Consider the following 20,673-nt stretch of genomic DNA (forward strand, 5'->3'; position numbering starts at 1 on the left):
GAAAACATGTATTTTAGAACGGTCTTTAGTCTATGAATTTTAGTGCCACATTTTAAACTACATTAGGTACCCTCTTAAGGCAGTGCTAATAATTATTACTACTGTAATTAATACCAAAAAGCCTTTCTGTTGACAGGTTTATCAATTCTTTTTTGAAATGTAGAACATCCTACATCTTCTAAATAAAATGCTAAGCTAACAAATGAGTTCCTGCCTAATTGCCAAACACTGATTTGTATGAAGCAGTTGAGGTTACAAAGAAATTGGGAATTCTTAGCCCGGTTTCCCTGCTGATGAGTACGAACTGTCTGTGTAGCTCTCCCAGAGGTGTCAGAGGAATCTCTATAGTGTCACACAAGGGTTCTTAGCTCAAAGTAAACACACTTTCCACAAACTCAGCTGCTTAATCTGTTTGCAGGTTGAATTATAAGATGGGGGTGGATGACTCTGGTGCTGGGAAGACACGCAGAGCATTTCCACAGTTTCATGGTAAAAAGGGCATGCTATTGTCATCAGAAGGCTTCAACCAATTGTTTAATTTTGCTATAGGCTCAGTCGTCTGATCTTAACAATAATGAAAACTAACCTGACCAAAATTTTCCCAAGTAGTTGAGCATGTTAAATTCCATAAATTCTTTTCACTATAGTGATGCATCACCACTACTTTAATTCTGCTTGTGGCCGCACTTCTACTTTAGCCACCCTGGGTACATGGGATTAAACAAGATTGTTTTACTTAAGGGAAAAAAACCCAGCAAAAACCCAACCTCTGCTTAAACAGCTATACTATTAAGCAATTATAAATAAAACTAGATGTAACAACCTAAAACAGTGTACAAAAAGGTTCAATCATTATTCTCTTCACCACACTTTAATTTTTTTTCATAGGTTTATTTTTATCAAGCACACACCTCCTGAAGTTTCAAGTGTATCTATCTAAGTGCTCAGAACAAAGATTTGAGTGATTATCACACGACCAGTGGAGGCTTTAAAGTGATGACTAAAAATATGCATTTTCGTATATAGATCCCTTAATTATGTTTTATGCAGTTACAAATAAATTAAAAATATCGGAATATAACAATTTTTAAATAGAATAACTCATCATGTATTATTTTTTTTGGAAACAAGAAAAGCTTTTGTTGATTCCTTGCAACATATTATAAGCCAATTTCTGGCTATGCAGTAAATATGCTGCAGATATTGAAGTTGAAGACATATATGGACAGACAGGACAATTTGCATCAGTTCAGCATCGACCACCCTGGAAGGGTGAGAGAGGAGAATTTTGCAGTTGATGAATGTAATGCAGAGATGAGAAATGTCAGACTGTCAAGAAGCACTACTACTAACAAACATGACAATACGTACTTCACTAGAGATGAACTTCAGGTTTTGGAGTTCAGTAACCTTTTAACAGGGAAACTCATGATGGGAAAGAGAATACAATCTCTGTTCACTGACTCAGAGACTTCCTCTCTGTGGCTCTCAGTGAAATTTCGAAGCCACCCCTAGACAACCCCGTAAGCATTTACCGTGGCATGAAACCTGCAAGGTATGTAACAGACCAAAAATGAAAAACCATAATATTCTACCATGCAATTATAAAGGCAAATACTCTGTTGCCACGGGATTGCAACAGGGTAAAAAGACAGTGAAAACCACTCATGGGAGATGGAAACACTTTCTCTGTGCCTTGCACATGTAGGAAGCAAGTTCCATAACAGTAATGAGAGGCACCCTGACTTGCCTAATAGCACAAAACTGTTAAAATGATCAGCTTCACACTGAGTAGGAAATGAGCTGCCAAAGTAGGAATCATTTTAAAGGACCCTTTCTGAGTACTGCCACACTTTCAGTTATAGACAAGATACCAGAAAAAAATCCTTCATGTGGATTACAACTGCAATTTTTGTTGGATGGCAAGTGACTTACTTTTGAACTTTTTCATTGGCCTCCTGCGAAGCTGCCAGGGCTTTCTGGAGCTTCAGCTCGGTGTCCTTTTGCTCTGATTGAGTTTGCTGCAGCTGAGCTGCCAGCTCTTCAATCTGGCCATAGGTTAGGGTCACAACATCCTGCCTTCCTTGCAGTTCACATTCAGAAGTACTGAAAGCACAGTTAGGCTGGTTCTTTGGACTCATTCCTTCACGCAAAGACTTGTATAAGCTGGGAAAAACAAATCATATATGTTATTAAGTTTCAGTCTAAGGCTGAGATGCAAGGATTAATTAATATTGTTAATATTGTCATATATGGACTCACATGCAAAACATGTTATATTTAAGAAATGAAAGAGAACGAAGAGAACAAACCTTTTCCACAAGGCTCTTCTAGAAGTATGTAACAACGATCAAAATTTGAAAAAGTAAAAAAAGTATTCAGCAAAACCTCAAGAAGTAGTTTTAGCTGTAGCATTTTGTTGATCAGCTCTGAGCTGCAGCAGAAGTTTTTATTGTGATTTACATAAAGTTGAATTAATCAGTATAAGTAACTGATGTGTTATTAACCTGTGCTAAATGGGACTCTCTTTTAGCAAGCAGCTACACCACCAGCTACAGAGGATTTATTTGCAAAAGAAAACTTTTCAATAAAATGAAAGGAATAAAAACACTACAACTCAAAAACTAAGACCATTAAATCATCAGGATTACTTAGAAATATGATTTGCACATGCTAATCAATTCTAGAGATCCCCATTCATTTTTATCCATGATTTTGAGCTAAGTTCATAGAGATTCCAAATCACAGAGCACAAAACCAATACTCTTTCATTCCACAAACCAGAATATATTATTAAATGCTTTGTATTTGTGTGCCAGAAATTTCTGGACAAATCAAACATTGTTTCGGTGTGGATTTCTAGTAGCAGTACACACTAATTACAGTATTCAAGACAGTCTACATGACAGCTGCTGGTATGCGATAGCATATTTTCTTTCTTTGCAGTTTATTAGGGTGTTTGCATGGAAAACACTGCCTGTTCCAATAGCCCATGAAGGAAAACCATAAAAAACCTAAAATATAATATACATTGACAAACAAAATGTGGATGAACTAAGAAAAATACAGAAGCTAAAAGGTCTGAGTGTTGACATGTCATTGTGCATACTACCTGTGATTATCCGAATACAACGTGAAAAACCTTTTCAATTAAATGAAGACATATTGAAATTAAAAATATTTATAAAGGGACATTAAAATTCCTAGAATGGACTTATTAAAAAAAAAAAAAAATTACTCTAGCAGTTGCACATAAAATTTACTGACTGAAGTTCCACTACAGCTGAGCATTGATCACCACGGAAAAACACAAAGGTATGCAAATAATGTCGAAAGCAGGTTATTGAAATACCGCTGCTGCCCACTTCTTAAATATCTGGCACAAGATTAAAAGAAAAAAAAAAAAAAAAAAAAAAAAAAAGACAGATGAGAAGCTAAACTGTCCAGTGAATATATGGGTCCCTGATTAAAAAAAAACAACAAACCAAAACCTAAAAGAGAGACTAAATATTCTACCTTGTTCACACCAGCTCAGTTTTTTCTCAGAATATATGAAAAATAAAGTAATTTTTTTAGATCCTAAAATACTGGCTCTCTGTGGCTACAATTGGGCTTCTTTTCAGACTGGCCATGAAAAACACATATATACAACTACATGTCTTAACTCATGATTGTATCTGTTTGAACAATAGATTTTGGTGCATACACTTTGTAACCAGTGTGATTCCTCCAGATATAGGCACTGTGATTAATAGATCTTTAAATATTTTTTTTTCAAAAGCATGCTATTTCCAGACTTCCATCAATATATTTTGGTAAAATCCTTTTATTTCATCCATTCTGAAATTTACTAATTTGAAATTCCTTAATTGACCAGAAGACTATTTCTTCAATGAATATTGATGCTATAATTAAAAATAAATGGGAGTTCTAGGCCTGAAGAATGGGTCACAGAAGGATTCAAACAGTTCCTGGATTTCAGTAATTCACATATTCTTTTTAGTAAACCTTCTGCTTTACTATGGCAACAGAGCCTCTTTCCTGCTCCAGCTTGGGTCTGAGAGCTTCAAGGGCCTCAACAGTGTCTAAGCAGAAGAAAAAGTGACATGAGATGATATCACTTGTGCAGCTTGTGTAGAGAGCAAGAAGTTTCCTCAGTCCCCAAAGTCAGAGCAGCTTCAAGCCTGCAAAGAAATATCACCAGTTGTAACTGCTCCCAGAGGGACTTGACTTTGGCTGAAAATCAGCTCTGTGAAGTGCTGCTCCTAAAACACTTCTCACCTTGCCAGGCATACTTTTGCTGCAAGGTGGAAAATTATTTTCCACCTGAAGCAATTACTGAACAACATAGTAAAACCTTCCACCTAAAGGAACAACAACAAAAAAGCAGCAAAAAACCAAACATTCCCTAGCTGTCCCCTCCCTCTGCCTCCACCCCAGTGATAAACATATCCAATGTTCCCAAAGGCATGTAGGTTTTCACCACAAATGTTTCTCACAGGTCCTGGAGACCTCTCAGACCTCAGCCTGCACTCAGGATGGCTTTGAAGAGCGTCCTCTCATGACGCTGAGTGCACTCAAGGGCCAGGCAGCATCGATACCTTGAAAATACTACCTCAAAGGTGCTCTTAGGGAACACTGCAAGACATCAACAAAGTCTGTAAGACCTAAAAGAACTTTGAAGTTTTGCTGTGAAGTGAAGAATATTAGAGTCAAGTTTGCCTTACCTGTGAGTCAGGAGCCTGACAGCTGGTAGACTGGCAACTAGATGACATTGCCCTACCATAGACAAATATTTTACTAGTCTTCCTTTGCCTGCATTTACACAAGGTAAGAGGACCAAGTTTTCTTCTCAGTACAGCAAACCACGTTTCACCAATTTATCTGAAGACAGCAGCCAAAGGCAGACTCTGGCACACAGGCCATGGACCATGTTACAACAGGAATGCTCACTGCACACAACACAGTGTCCTAAGAGCCTGGACAATTCAAACATAGGTTCATTAGCTAGAGTGAAAGTTCGAATTGACAACTATCCATCTTTTTTCAATTTCTGTTTTTCAACAAATATCAATTAAAGGCCACCAGCAAACATGTTTTTCCACCTTGGGCCTCAGTCTCCTTATCTTTAAATAAGAGCAATCACAATGCTACCTTTGCAAAGTGCTCTGAGCTTCACTGATGTCAAGAGACACTGTTGAAAGAGCTAAGTTAGGTGCAGCACAATCAGAATTTAGGACAAAACCAAACCCGGATGGTCTTCTGGTGATGCCAAACTGCAAACACATTCTTTTCAGCCCAATTTTTACTGTCCAGGACCACTGAAGTACCCATACCATTTCCCTGCAATTAGCCTGGGAGAGGGAGTAAGGACATGGAGTTAATCATCTGAGCCTTTCTTGAAGCTGAAGGACTACCAAGATACGCTCTCAAACAAGACATAATTGGAAAGCATGCCTCCATTACAAACTCTTCATTTAGGGAGTTGCACAGTAATCAAATGTCTTCTGTTCACTTTATGCAGCCCCTGGGCAAATTGCTCGGATAGCACAGCCTCATGTGAGTGATACACACATGACATTCAGCACCACCTATCATTCCTCACATTCACCATGCCATCAAAAGGTCTAGGACGTCCACAAAAATAGTTTCTGGTTGAAAAAATAGGACCTTCACAAAAATTGTGTTTGGTTGAAACAGAGCAAAACATACATGAGACTGATGAGTAGAAGGAAGAGTTTCTGAGGTGTTTGCAGTTATAGTGCTATTCGCTTCAGCTAGAGCACAGACCCACAGCTAAGGAGCTAGCTTGTAGCTAAGAAATCCACCTGAATTCCCTGGGTACATGACGCACTTGGGGCTGGGGTCTCTGCTACCTCTAACTGATTAGAGACTGGAAGATTGCAACTTAGCATTAGCTTTTTTCTCACAGAGAGATATAGTGCACCCGAGTTCACAGAAGAGACTACTGTAGATTTTATGCTTTAATCCTGAATATTACTTGTCTCATGTTGACATTAACTACACATCTTCATGGTTCCACAATGTATCTGTGCTAACTGCAAAACACAGATTCACAGGCTCTCAAATTTCTTCCATGAATTAGAGGATTGTGTTTGCAATACAGCAAACTATTGCATATACTCTTTGTAGTTTTCCCAAGTTATACGTTATCCTAGAACCAAGCTTTCCATAAAATGCTCTTGTCATGTTTTGACCGGGAATTGGCTATATTAGCATATTCTAGCCTAAGCATTCACAGGGTGCACCATGAAGGCTTGCTTCTAAGTAAGTAAAATTAACCCAAAATTTAAAAAAAAAACAGGGAAAAAAAAAAAGGTAAGGTGTTTACTTTATCCCACTAGATGCTACAAGTAAGAATTTTGCTATCTTGTATCTGTTCTTTATTGTCAATTCATATGCTTTGGCCATTCTTAAATATTTGCCTAGGCTTTAGTTAACAAAATAACTTTAACTTAGTATTTGTAATACTGTAGTTATTCCCTACAGTAATAGATTATTTAGGTAATACTGCAAATAGAGAGGGAACCTTATCTATTAATCGAAGACAGAGCTGGAACCAAGAGTGACCTCAGTACGGGAATATAATGGACATTTAAGACGGTGCCAGTGAATCCGTGTTTTACTGGGTATCACAACCTCCTGTCTGCTCTCCCTGGGAAGCGCAAGCACTTAGCAGAGGCAGAGCAGCCCCTGGCTGGGCTGCGGGCAGCAGGCGAAGAGGAGGGGCACAGCCAGCTCACAGACAAGAGGCACTGACACCTCCCTCATCCCCAGGCTGAACTGGCAGCACCTGCGCCTCTCTGCTGGTTGCTGGAGGTCGCTGGGCTGACATGGATCACTGAAGGGGTGTGTACGTGGGTGGTGCGGAGCCAGCAGCTCTGGCCTGGGGCCAGCAGGGAAACTGCCGATGTCAGGGATTTGCAGAAACACAAGTTTGGTGGAAGAGACATAGAGGATCTTGTCCTAAAGGTCATAGCGATTTATTTTTTATACTGAGAGTATGTTTTAAACAACATTTCTGACAACTGTTTAAAAGAACAGTGCACCATTTTCTTCAAATCTAAACTGAATTAAGAAAGTAGTAACTCTTGGTAGTGCACTAAAATAACAACCACTGGCATACCAACAAAAACTGGTAGAAAACAATGTACTACTTTGTAATTTTAAACACTGTGTATTGCTTTTTGTCTTTTTCTGATGATCCTTGCCAAGAGCTTCATCCTGAACACTGTCACTCCCAATAAAAACAGGGTATTATGGCATAAAGGAACATCAGGCCTTCCGACCAGGCATTTTGGGATCAGCTCCTACGGTCCCCACACACCCACATGCCCACCAACCCAGTCTATACCTTCAGAAACCCCTTCAGCTCCCACAGGCTTGACAGTACTGCTGGCACGAACACTTACCCTCCGAAATGCCAACCACGAAAATCCTCCCTGATGACAAAGAGTGGGTGCACTCAAGGGCCAGACATTTCTGCTAGAGGCCTTAATTGATGTTGCCTCTCACCATAGTTTGAATTTAGATTTGCCTGTAGAACTAATAAAATCTAACAGGGATTTATTTGCTAGAAATTATGCATGAAGTTAAGGCTAATATGGCCTGGGCCATTATTTTCCTTCGCAGCTTCTCACTGGTAAAGATAATGGCATCTGATTTCCATTTTACATGAGTGATCTACACACAGACAATTTTATTTCAAATGAATAAAATCCTTTGGTAAAAAGTAGGAATATTAGTGAATCAACTCATATGAATTGCAACAATCCAGATGAAATAAATAAGAATCCTGACCCTGGAAACTGAAACAGCCAGTGAAGTGTCCACTCAGTGCAAAGGGGCACACCATATATACATCCATATAAAAGAAATCTGATGGTACTGATATATGTCATATTGCAGGCATCAGAATCACCTGAAAACAAGCTCAATGTAATGACTATGTGCTATTGACTTTTATTTTTGTCTCCAGGGAATAGTGTTTACTTTGCTTTAAAATTTATATGAGTCATTTTGTTATGTGCCTTTTTTTAATTAGTCGGAAAGAAATAACCATTTGAGAAAGAGAGCGGAAATCAATTCTGATTCAATACCGATAGCTACTGTGCGATGTAAACTGTGTGTTCTTTCTAATTAAATGTAAACACGTGCAGTTCTAAAGTCCAGCAGTGATGACAACTACTAGAAAGGATTGCCTAAGACCTGGTCAACTGATCCTTGTGAACCTTTTGTTCATACCGTAGGCGAACTTGTGCAATCTGTCTCAGGTGAACGCCAGTTGTAACTGACTTTATTTTAGGTCATCTTCAGAGAAAAGACTTGACAAGAATGTGGAGAGCTCTGTAATACTTCCAGTTACCCATTAACTATGTCCTTCTGATAGCTAATCAATAGCATTGCATGGAGCCAAACACACTGCACTGAACTGCCCCTCTTCCAAAAGCCAAGTCTTGGTAAATATTTAATGGCAGTAAAGGTGTTTTGACTCTTATCAATCTGATATGTTAAAGAACTCTTGAAAGAAACTTTATCTTGCTTCTCTCTGCATAAATAATTTGTTCGGTTACAATTTTAGTCTTATGCAAAAGCACCGAATTTAATGATCTAATGCTTTTAAATCAAGGCTTTGGACAGAGAAAATGTAGTTTCAATCCACATGTCACAAAATAAAGAAAAACCGGAGTTTGTTTCCTTGATAAAATGCCAACTAGAAATATACATCAAGGAACCTAGCCCTTTATACTGTAGTAGTAAATACTGTGCCAAACTCGCTCAAAACCTGTTATACAAGTGCGCATTTCAGATTTTCTTACAAGGCTTCAGTTTCTGAAAAAAATCTTAGCTCTCATTCAGATCAAGACAATGTAGGATTTTTTTAGCTTCTTTTCAGCAGGGAAAAAAAAACCCCAACTCTAAAATAGTTATACTAAGAGCCAGAGACCTTTTTGTACTCATACATTGAATATTCCCATCTTCAAGTAGGTATATTCACGTGATGAGTTTTATTAAGCATGTTTCCGTTTTTTATTTTTTTCTCTACACAGCTGCTTGTCTAGATCCCTAACAAAGAAACTTTTGTCCTGATCCTTTAACATCATGGAGGTCATCCCTCTGCTACAGCCTGGTAGGATCCAAACACCACCTTAGATACATAGATGGGCTTATTCCATGTCCCTATGCTAATGTCAGAGGATGGAGGAATCCTCTGACTCTCTCCCAAAGCACAGTCTTCTAGCTTCTTCTGTGTGATCCAACTTCATTATGAGCCTAAGTATTTTGAAGAAACGGATTCAGCAATGGATCCAAGCTTTTTCTTGGAAAATAATCTGGCAATAAAACATTGATAGTGTTTCAGTTTCCAAAATGTGAATCACCATAAATGTTTTCCCAGAAGTATAAGCATTACTTTTCCCCCAGTGTTTACATGGCCTCCTTTGTGCTCTTGATGCCATTCAACAGTCTTCAAAAATAAAGATCACAGGAATAATTCTCAAACACTGGCATAGATAGAGCAGCCTTAAGTTTTCTAATCATTAGTAACTGACTCTGGTGAAAACAGTATTAATTAAAATCATAAAGGCATATAAATTAATCAAGCAGTGAAGCACATGGCACCATCTAGGAATGATCAGCTGAAGAAAGCCTGTTACTAAAAACCTCAGAAAATATCTTGTACTTAATACAATGTTATCTTTATAAATCAGACATGATCGTGAATTTTATGGCTGTCCTGATTTGCTATTGTGATCACTTGGCTTAACTCCTCCACTGAATCAGAAAAGCAAGAGACAAAGCTGTCTTGGACCCCAAGCTGGAAGCCAGCCCTGCCTTCCAGCATGGCCAGGAACATCCAGCTGAGGAAGAGTTTCTCCAGGAGAAGCAATCAGAAGAAACACAAAGAATGGAAACATGTTTCAAAGATGGAATAATTGAATACATATGGTATTTCAGAGAGGAATGATCTCATGGATGAGCTGAGTAGCCCTAAAACTAGAAAACGTAGGCCTAAAGCTAGCTCTCAGTGTGACTAACCTGAGAAAGGGAATCACATGGGGCTCTGCCCCTTGTCCCTATTTTCTTGTGGGGAAGGTAGGTTTAAAAAAATCTTTTGAATAATTAAAAAAAAAAAAAAAACCCAAAAAAACCACAACTAAACTTTTGAAATTTGAGGAGACTTCCTTCCCTGTCCCAAGAAAATAAAGCAGAAAAATTTGAACAGTCTTGTCTGATCTTACTCAAAGGTATTACTGAAAAATATTATGCAGCTCTGACGAAAAGCAAACATGGTGTACTGTGCTCCAGCCCATGCCCAACTTTGGTCACCAGAGTGCCAGTAAGTGAGCAACTGATGAACTCAAGGTGAGTGTGCCCAGCACATTTTCCCCTTTCTTGGTACTGTACAGAGCAACACGTACCACTCTGCAATGGCTGGTGACTCACTAGGAGGACTGCATGTGCTGCAGTCTGAAATCTGTCCTCCACATGGGTAAAGACACCCCAAATGTCTACTTTAATGCCATCATGGCTTCTCCCATACAAAAATGCAGATGGTTTGGGGATTGCTGCATGGATACACACTTAGCAACTCACCTCCTGAATGCCATGTAAATGACACAATGGCAATGTATTGCTACTCAGTAAGTCATGTCTTACCTAGCTGCTGCTGCCAAACCCTTGCTCATATAAATCATACAGCTCCTTGGACAGTTAAGCGCTATGAAACAAGGCAGTTAAAATGATGGCTTAAATGATAAAGGGAGCGCCTGGGAAATTTAATATAGGGGAAGTCTGCTTCCCTATTGTACCAAAGCTTACTGAAGCAACTGGGCAGACTTGTCTGGGCCATTCTCCTTAACGTGAAACAAGGACACATGCTAAGGGAATGATTTAGTGGATTGGGGATAAGAGCTCTGTCTTGAATACCCTCTTCTATTTCATGTCTGCTGTGTGGTACTGAGCAAGTCACAACATGCAAAACTCAGCCTGCCATGATGAAACTGGGAGTAAAGTGCCTTTTCCTAGCTCATTTTCTTTGAAATCCAAGCTTTTGGGGTCCCAGATTTCCTCTTATTACCTACATGTGCCACATCTTGGAAACCTGAGGCCCAGATTTGGTTCAGGTCTCAGTGCCAATTATCGTTCATGGAAAGACACTAAAGAGCTAATTAACAGTATGCACATGTTAACCATGCACATCAGCCTGGTTAACCCCAGCAGAAAGATCCAGGGGCCTTAATGGAAAAAACAGTTCTTCACAAGTTTTTGCCTCCCCACTGCAGGTTCAGCCACCACTGTCACCACGGGGCATAGGCAGTGACACAGCTTCCTGTGCCTTGCTGATCTGCCCCGAGCACAAACATCCTTGTTTTCTGAGAAGATGTTCTTTCTTTCCTCCCAGTGAAAGGGGCCATCAGCTGGATATGGCACATGACTGGAGCCAAAACACACAACTTTAGAACCTTCTGAAAAGTGAGAGATGAGACTGGTGGCTGCTGGAGAAAAATCAGGGAAGAGAAGCTCTCAAGCATAGGGATTGGAAAGAGGCTATAAACAGTGTTGAATTGATTTCTATATCCTAAAAATTTTAAATCAGCTTACCTCACCTCTCTCTTCCTTTACCCTCATGAGTTTTGACCATTGAGCTATAGAAATAAAATGCATAAAAATTAATATAGCTGTGCACTTTACTTTAGCTTGGTTGAAGAGGAAAACAACATTTTTCACTTTATGACACAGGATTTCACAAGAAAATCTGCAGTTTTTTCTTTCATTTCTCTATGACCAGCAGGTAAAGTGAAACACCATAGCAGGAAATATACTGGTTGCACTGAACCAAAGAATTAATTATTTTCTCAGGACCTGACAAGGAAACTGAATGAGTATGAAAGCTCTTGTGAAATCTAGCCAACACGGAATTCAACACTCTTCAATTCCTTATTTATTTTTTAACAGGACAAGATAATTATTGATATGAATACTGCCTACTATGCTTATACACATTCAACAGGTATTATACACTCCTCTGATATGTGCAGTAATGTTGCTCAAGAGGGAAAAGTAAATTCCTACATCTCGACATTCCTCATTCTACGGTCACAACTGTAAAAGTATAGTAAAATGACTCCTTTGGTACAGACAGTAGGAAAGAAGAGCTAAATGAAAGAAATGTATTTCTCTAGCTCCATGAAAACCCTTAGGATGGAAGTCCCTTTTACAGAATATGATTGAAACAAACAGAACATTATCTTATATAAGCCTGGACAACATTAGATCCTGCCTAGCTCAGAAGCAAAAGAAAGATAAATCAGATAATATGAACCTTGTTATTCATCCTTCTTTGCAGTCTTTTTGGTGAGGGACAAATTCACTGAACTTCTTCCTCTCTGGCGGAAGTTCCTCCCAGTTCAATCTTCTTCAATGATAGTGGAAGCCAATAAGTGTATTTCCCATTGAGAAGCAGAAGAAGGCCTAGTGAAGACTGTTTTGAATTTGTATCAAGAAGTTAAAGGCTGTGGCCATAAGAAGGTGCTCTTCTGGCTGCCTAGTACAGCTAAACACTTCCTGGAAACCTTGCTGCTTCCTCCTGATCTCTGGGAATGGAAGACCAGAAGAAAAAAATGCAAGAAAATACTACTTTATACAGACAAAAATAGGGACAGTATAAAGTAGAAAGAAGAAAAAGTTCCTTCATGAATAAAAAGAAACAATAAATAATCTAGATGTTTGAAATTTTGGCCTCAACCTTGCTTGTTTCAATGACCATAGGTTGCGTTTGACACAAGTCCTTCATGGTATATTTCCAATACAATGTACATACTTTTTACCTTAATGAGATATGTAAGAACAGAATCAATGAATCAACACCATGATATGCCCCTAAGTTATTTTTTCATGGACAGCAGGTGAGCGGATGTCATTCCTCTGTTTAATCAGGAGTTAAAGCGTGTACAGTAATTCCTTATTTTCACAATATTCCTTCTGACAAAGATAACAACCATAAGAATGGCTCCCAGCTGGCTAAACCTGACATACAGGTTTTGTTAATAAAAAAATGCATGACTTAATTAATGAAATGGATCTATTAAGACTGTCCCCCAATCAACCAGAGTGGCCCCACCCACAGCTGAACTTCACATGACCTATCTTATGCAAAAAGAATTGTAATAACTTGCACTGGAAGCTGCTATAGAGGAAAGGTTGCTATGAAGAAAAAATATGACTTAGAAATGCATATAATGCCCCTAGAGGAGACAGCTTAGTATTTTCACTTTTACTCAGCATTTTCCTTTACAGTGAATACTCGAAACAATTTTGCTAAACTGTGTAAAATTATTTCACAAAGAATAATTACATTTGATCTATTAGCATCTGATACTATCTATTGTTTAAATTGCTTTCATTCAATTCATGAGTAATGTCAACAGTATTAACGTCCATTATAGAAGAATTAGCTGAGTAAAAATAATTTTTAAATGTTTGACATTCTTGTACCCTTTCTCTAGCATAATGTTCAAAAGAAGTATCATTATACCAACATATTCTTGGTTTTGCTTTTTTTTTTTTTTTTTTTTTTTTTAAGGCACGTCTTTATTTTAGTCTACAAACTCGGGGTCTTTAAAATCAAAAACATTTTTCCTGTTTTGTTCTGGCAAGCATAAATCTGTAGCAATCTACTCACTTTACACTCTTCTCAGTTCCCATCTAGCTGTTCCACACTAACTGGCTGTCCAAATTCACCTCCATTAACTTTGGCAGGCTCAACACCTCCTTCAGAAAACCATTTCCCCCCACCCCCCCCCAGTCATAAAGAGCTGCACTGTTACAAACAGAAAAAAGGAACTTTGCAACATTTCTACAACAAAGTTATATATTTATATATATATACACACACATTAATTTGATCACACACACACATACATGCCCCAAACTGAACTAATGCAACAGCAGATACCTATTTTTTTCTCTCTTGCAGCTTCATTCCTATTTCAAGTATTTCCAAATTTGTGCTTGCCTTTTAGCAGAGGAAATCCCATGAACTGTTTAAGATTACATTCTCACTGAAAGCAATGAATGCCACAGTCTTCTCCAGAATAAAAAGCTACTTTCTCTCCTTGGAATAGTAACTTTACAGTAATTTGGAGGAAGCAGGAGAAACAGTTGGTTATTAAACATTAAATGTATTAACGGGGTACTCACGGTGTATGACTCATCTGGAAAAGGCAGTTCTGTACTTGCATTTCAGAAGGACTGCTGCAATACAATAGCTACTGTGATAGATTTAGGTTTATCTCACTTAATATTTAGCAGAATCTAATAAAGAAAACTTAAATCAATGCATTTTCCAAAAAAATGCATGAGTAGCACTATTTACAACTTACAGCTAGGGGAATTGAGAGGCGAAGAAAAAACATTCCAAAGGAGGCCCTTCATTTGCACTCCCCAAACGCAGACCTTTAGGACTTGGTGTTTACAGCTTACAGGGACTTGCAATTCCAGATGAAAACAATGACAAATTAGAACATTCAAAGCAGGAATCCCCAAAGCACTTTAGCAGCATGTATAAAATCATCCACTTTTTCAGACTCACATTGCTCTTGAAGCCTTACTCAGTTCTCTGGAAATCTCAGACTTGCGAATATGGGTGAAGCACTTGGTAGCAGTTGCTTATTACATGATATTGTTGGAAACTGAGCTTCTGCAGAGCTCAGAAAAATGATCAAAACCCACTCCCCTAAAAAAACCAGGCTATTATAGGATGCTGACTTGATTAGTAAAAAGTTTCTTATGATGCCCTGGAGAGGAGGGAAAAGCGATTAATGTAAAATCTGATACATTAGCAGATACAAAGAAAGACATAGCTCCTATGGACAGAAATTCTGTTTGCTCTCAAGAAATTGTGAATCTCTGCTTTTCGGTTCTTTTTTACGAGCCCTAGTTGCTCATGATCTATTGAGCCCTAAAATCATATCACTTTGATGAAAGCTTTGTTCATTTTCTTATTCTGAAGTTCTGACTCATTTAGGTGATTAGGAGGCAGAACAGTAACAGAGATAAAATAACAGAACCACTTCAGAGCACACTTAAGTCACTGTGAGAACTCTCAAGTCCAAGGTAAATATATCTGTTCATAAGGAACTCCAGAAATGGAGACACTAAGAGAAACAGGCATGTGCACTGCATCCTGGGCTTTTAGTGTAGACTTTTGTCTTGTTTTGCACACTTTGTAGCAAATGAGCTCTTAGTTTTGTCTGAGGAAAAAAAATAGTTCGCAGGAATCTGAAGAACAGAAACAAAATACTTATGCCTAGAGCTAGGGAAAATGTGACACAGTTCAGAAGTCATTTGTAAGAGCAGAGTAGATGACGGGATTTTTTAGATGATGGACAAAAAAGCTTTGGGACACAAAACCTAGATATTTTACAACAAACGAAAACCAAAATTAGCTCACCAAAATAATCAGAACCCAGAGTCTGATGTACTTCTATCAAAAAACAGTAACATCTTGCTTATGTGTATGATGAATAAAATTCACCGGCAGCTGAGGTGCAGGCAAGCCTTCAGAGGGACACTCTGAGAAAAAGAAATGGAGTATGACATTCCCGGAGTAAATATGATGTGTGTGGGGAAGAACTTCAGTTGCTGGCCCCATCAAGTCCTAACAAAAGGAATGTGAGAGCTGTTCCCAAGGTGAAAGAAGACAGGCTGAACAATGTGGCTAATGGGATCACACTGAGCTAATGGGATCACCAGGACTTGTTTTACTTCTATTGGTGCATGTCAAAACTCTGATGTGTTTTAAAATACATTCTACAGCAGTAGGCTAAATCTTGAGGCATTTTGAAGAGAATTTACATATCTTCAGGTTTTGAACCTTGTGTAGAAAGAGTCTACTGGGTAAAAACACTTCAAGTTCAGAAACTGGCAAATTGTAAGAGCAGATTCTCTTCTGTCAGACCAAGAAAAAAAGAAGAAACAGAAGGCTCAAACATGTTAGTATCTTATTAAACAAGCGTTTAATGCACCTGCCCTCACATAAATCTGCAGAGGTTACAGACACCTCACACTTGCACAAGACCCCAATTGCTATCTTTCACAAACCAGGTTCAGACGAGAATAAAACCAGCCACACTGTAGCACCCAACTATACTATCACACATTTAGATTTGGCAAGTACTGACAACACTTGGGAATGCTGTAAGTAATATTACTGATTTCTTAAAGCTCTGAAAACTTGCTTAATGCTCCTGATTATGATATGCTGAAAGTATTCTAGGATTATCCTCAGTCAACACAAAAGGATTTAAAAATAAAATTGTACAGGTCAAAATGATCTAGCTTTGGCACCTACAGTTAAACTACTGCTCCAGAAAATGACTAGTTTTTCAAAGGGGCATTTGCAGGGCCCCTCCCAGCTCCCTACATGCAAACTCAGGTGTCTAAATTTACATATATGAGACTGAAAAATTTGGCTTCACTGTTTAACAGGCAGATCTTCTGGGAGGTCTCTTGTAACCAGATTTTTTTTTAAAGCCTCATATTTATTGGATAGATACTGGCCCAATTCCAATCCACAACTGCAAATCCAAAGAAACAGCTCAGAGCAAACCAGCAGCCTTATTAGCCTTTAAAGATTTCATTTTCAAGAACTCAAGACCCTTTATTGACTAATGAAAGGTTGGGTCCCCAAGCCCACAGACTGATGTTGCTTGGAACATATTTTAATCATTTTGGAGTGCTAGCAGCCATCTGTCTAAAGAGCTTTGATCACATAAATGCACTCTGAACTGCAGCTCCTTCCGACTCCAAACCCTGTCCAAAAGCCAAAGGAAACCCGCAGGCATGGCAACTTTGAGACAATTCAAAGCCTTGCAATGTGATAAGGCTGCTTTTATTATTTAGCACATCATTAGATTTAATGACACCACAGATAAGAGATACACTGAAAAGATACCATTGTCATCGCCTATCTTATAACAGCAACATCCAACTGTGACTTTGCTTTGTTTCTACCCAACACTTGTTACTTACTATGCTATTTTAAAAGAATAGTTAAATGAAACAAAAGGATTTCTTTTCCTGCTGCAAACATTGGAAATAGTAAAAAAAAAGTACCTAAAAAAAAAAAAAGGACTTTGTTTTCTTAATGCTTTCTTTCTTAATTAAAAAAAAAAAAGGGAAGACAAAAAGACAAGCAGAGAAATCCCAAATACTCTACTGTATTTTCAGACTTTTAAACTGTATTTTAGACTATTGACTGTCAGGCAGATACTGCTTGCACATACAATTCTACTTTGACCAGCACTGAATACAAATTTACATTGAAAAGAGAGAGATCCTTTACAGTTAGAACTCTTAACACTGTAACATTTATGAACAAATTTTACACAATTCCCATTATTATTTCCCACTTTTGAAACAATTCGGCCACCTCAAAGCTCATTTTATAGTGATCAGTATTTTTTGTTTGCGGTATCTCATGAATGGTAAAGACACATGCTATTAACTATGAACGCTTGGAAGCAATAACAGTGTCAGGCATGAAGAAAATCTATTTTAATTACCAGAGCCAAGAAATCGCTCTCAAAAATCAAAGCAGAAGCCCTAAAAGAGTGGTAAAAACTGTATAAAAACATCTCTTTTGATGACAGGAGAGACACAGTGGTGGAACCTGTGTGACAGAGCATGACTTTATTTGCTCCAAATATCAGCAACCTAAGCAAGTTCAACCCTGAGATTACAGTGCTTGTAGATTTCTCTTCATTCTGAGATCTCCTTCTTGGCTCTCTTCCTCAGCACATTAACCACCAGTAACCAGGAGAAACTTTGTGTTGCACAGTATAATAATAAACTTTTCAATTCACTAATTGTCATACCAAGTGCAGCTAGCTAGCGGTGCGAAGAAGGTGAAATAAATAAATAAATAAATAAGAAATAAACTCTGCATGTCTTTGTCATTCATGAAAACATTTTCCGGTGACCATTCTGTAATGCTGATACAGCATAGATTAAGAGAAAAGAAGACAAAACCATAAAATGAAATGGCTCAGGTATTGGAAGAGCTTCTCTAAACTTCTGCTGTCAAAGAAAATACAACAGTGATGATTCACTCAGGGTAACTCCCTCCCTCTCCTTCTGTGGCTTCTCCTTCCAAACTCAGAGACATAAAAGCTCCTCTGCTAGTGAGACAGCAGCTCCAGACCACTGCTTACGTGCCTGTCTTGGTGGCATCAGGAAAAAAGACAAGTGGCTCTGTGCTAGCTCTCCTTCCTATCATGACAATGTAACTGCTGCTTATAAAAGCAAACTATTACCAGTATGTTACACTTTATTCAAATATCTGAGAGACAGAACTGAGCAAATCCCAGCAGGCCCACTTACTCACTGGAAAACTGTGGCTGCAATTTCCAAGTTGTCTCTCCTAAAAATGACAGCTTTCACACCTGTGCTGGAAGAACTACCCATACCAGACAAGTAACACATCATTATGGAATGCTGGACACAGGTTAAAAACCTTCCAAAACACAAGACTTTTATCACATTAGTCAGAAAAGCAGCTTGTGAATGGGAAGTAAAACGGAAATTTTTCCAGTAAAAGGCATCAGCATGACATGCATGTATCAATTTAACAAAAGTTTTAAGTTTAGACAGGAATTGAATAAAGAAGATACCTTACTCTCGACTTCTCTCTTTGTAAACAAGAGGTGGGCAGGCTTCTATTTTGTGTTCTGTGACAGACAGAGGACTTCTTCTGCCACCTGCATTCTTACATACTCCCTAACATTTTTCCACTGTGAGCAGTGTTAAGGGCAGAGTAAGAAATTTAATGTCTAGCACTGACTGAAAATTGCTCATGTAGAAAGTCTTCTCACCAAAGATTGTTCTTTTATTGGGAAATGTAAATTCCAACACAAAAATATATGTTGTCTTCCTGTGGCACATTTCTAAGTGAAAAGTTTTCTTTCACCTTAGTATTTCAAACTGAAATGCCATTTTTTTCAGTTCTTCAGCTGAAGAGAATAGAACTGAAACACATCAAAGTCATGATTTTTGAAATTATTGAATTGACATTTTAACATAAAAACATGTCCTGTGAAAAACCAACAGAAAGGAAATGGCATTTTAAGTCCTCCTGACAATGTTATTACTTTATTTCTAAATATCATATTAATAACAAAAGAATTCCCTTTCATACAATATTTATACGGCAAGCCAAATTCTTCTTTAACACTTTTAGATTTTCTTCCTAACTTCCCATGGGAAAATCTGTCTTCCAAATAGCTCTTATTACACACACGGTTTTCCCATGTTTTTTTAACTTGCTCTAGAGAGGGCTGCTTCTTATTCTGTATCTGTTTTCCAACTCTCATTTTAAAGCAAGAGTATCTGCATTTTCATAGTCTCTGAAGGTGTTATGCAAAAGGGTAAAACTTCTTATTCCATTTATACAAATAAAGCAGCTAAAGCAGAATTTGGTGATGTGATTCATCTATATTCATCCAGCATTTCAACATTTCAATGGTAAAATCAGAATATGTAGCCTTTGGCCACACACCCTTTCTACCAGATAACACATATCATAATCCTGCATATGCTTTTTATAGATTCTCCAGTTTTGATTTTGTGTATTCTTACATTGTACAGACTAGGCATTAACTTTAGTGATCTCATCATCCTAATTTTTACAAGTATTTCTACAGGAGTTTTATACTTTGTATTGCTATCTACTCCAAATTACCAGTACGAGTCAGTGGGTTGATTGCAGGTAGTTATCCCAGAGACTTTAAACCTTCCAAGAACTCAATTTTATCACGCTTTAGCAACTTTGAAAAAGAGTTCCTAGACATCTCTAACTATGTGCTTATTTCAAAAAGCACAGAAAAAAGTTACACCTCCTAGACTTTTCAGCTCACTGAGAAACCAAGAAAGCCATAACAGAGAATCACACAGAGCAGAGGCAAAAAAGAAGGTGAAGGAATCAGCGAGGCAGAGGACAGCTGTGAACAGAACGCCAGCAGGGCCCTGTATACAGAGTCGTGAGACCATATCAGCATCCAGTGGCAAGGAATTCCTTTCTGTCAAGCAAATTGCTGCTCTTAGACAAGAACAGAAACTCATGAGAAAAGGCCCATCCCAGCAAAACTGACAAAGTAAATGTTGTTTCAGTTCACATTACCCCGCGATAGCAAATAAGTAGAGAAGAAGTCGGCTCAAGTCGGGCACAATACAGTATAAGGACCCGTGGAGTATTTCTAGCCTTGATGTACTTGGCACAAAAAGTGACTGGTTGGTCCTCAACTAATTTGAAAAACTTAAGAAACTTTGCCACCACAACACCCAGTAACAGAAGCGTAGTGGAATTAGCATAGTTTATAGGCGCTTCAGTCCACATTCATGCTGCTTCCTCAGACCTGCTGCTTAGTGTTTCTATTGGCAAGGCACCTCTGAAGGCCAAGAGGCATCCCCTGGAAACATTAGGCACGAAGATTTCATAAAGTGTAGGTCAGACCAATCCAACAGCAGCACAAGGCAATTCGAGTGTACAACATTCTGGTTGCAGGAATGGCATGAGGTGGCTTGTTACCCCATCAGGTGCCCTGGATCCTTGACAGTTCAGTGCTTCCTCTCTCGCAAAATTTTCATAAATCA

The 20,673-nt window shown here is 38.3% G+C and overlaps 1 protein-coding gene across 4 annotated transcripts in view; it reads right to left on the bottom strand.

Moving 5' to 3' along the window:
* Positions 1–20,673, bottom strand: part of MIPOL1 (mirror-image polydactyly 1) — a 189,253-nt gene that overhangs the window by 22,784 nt on the left and 145,796 nt on the right. For all 4 annotated transcript variants that reach the window (XM_040067221.2, XM_040067222.2, XM_058420957.1 and 1 more), the window contains one exon: positions 1,936–2,166. In XM_040067221.2, coding sequence (XP_039923155.1) covers positions 1,936–2,166 — 231 coding nt within the window. The remainder of the gene's footprint in view (positions 1–1,935; positions 2,167–20,673) is intronic.

Source organism: Hirundo rustica, chromosome 6, assembly GCF_015227805.2.
Source record: "Hirundo rustica isolate bHirRus1 chromosome 6, bHirRus1.pri.v3, whole genome shotgun sequence".
Lineage (NCBI taxonomy): Eukaryota > Metazoa > Chordata > Aves > Passeriformes > Hirundinidae > Hirundo > Hirundo rustica.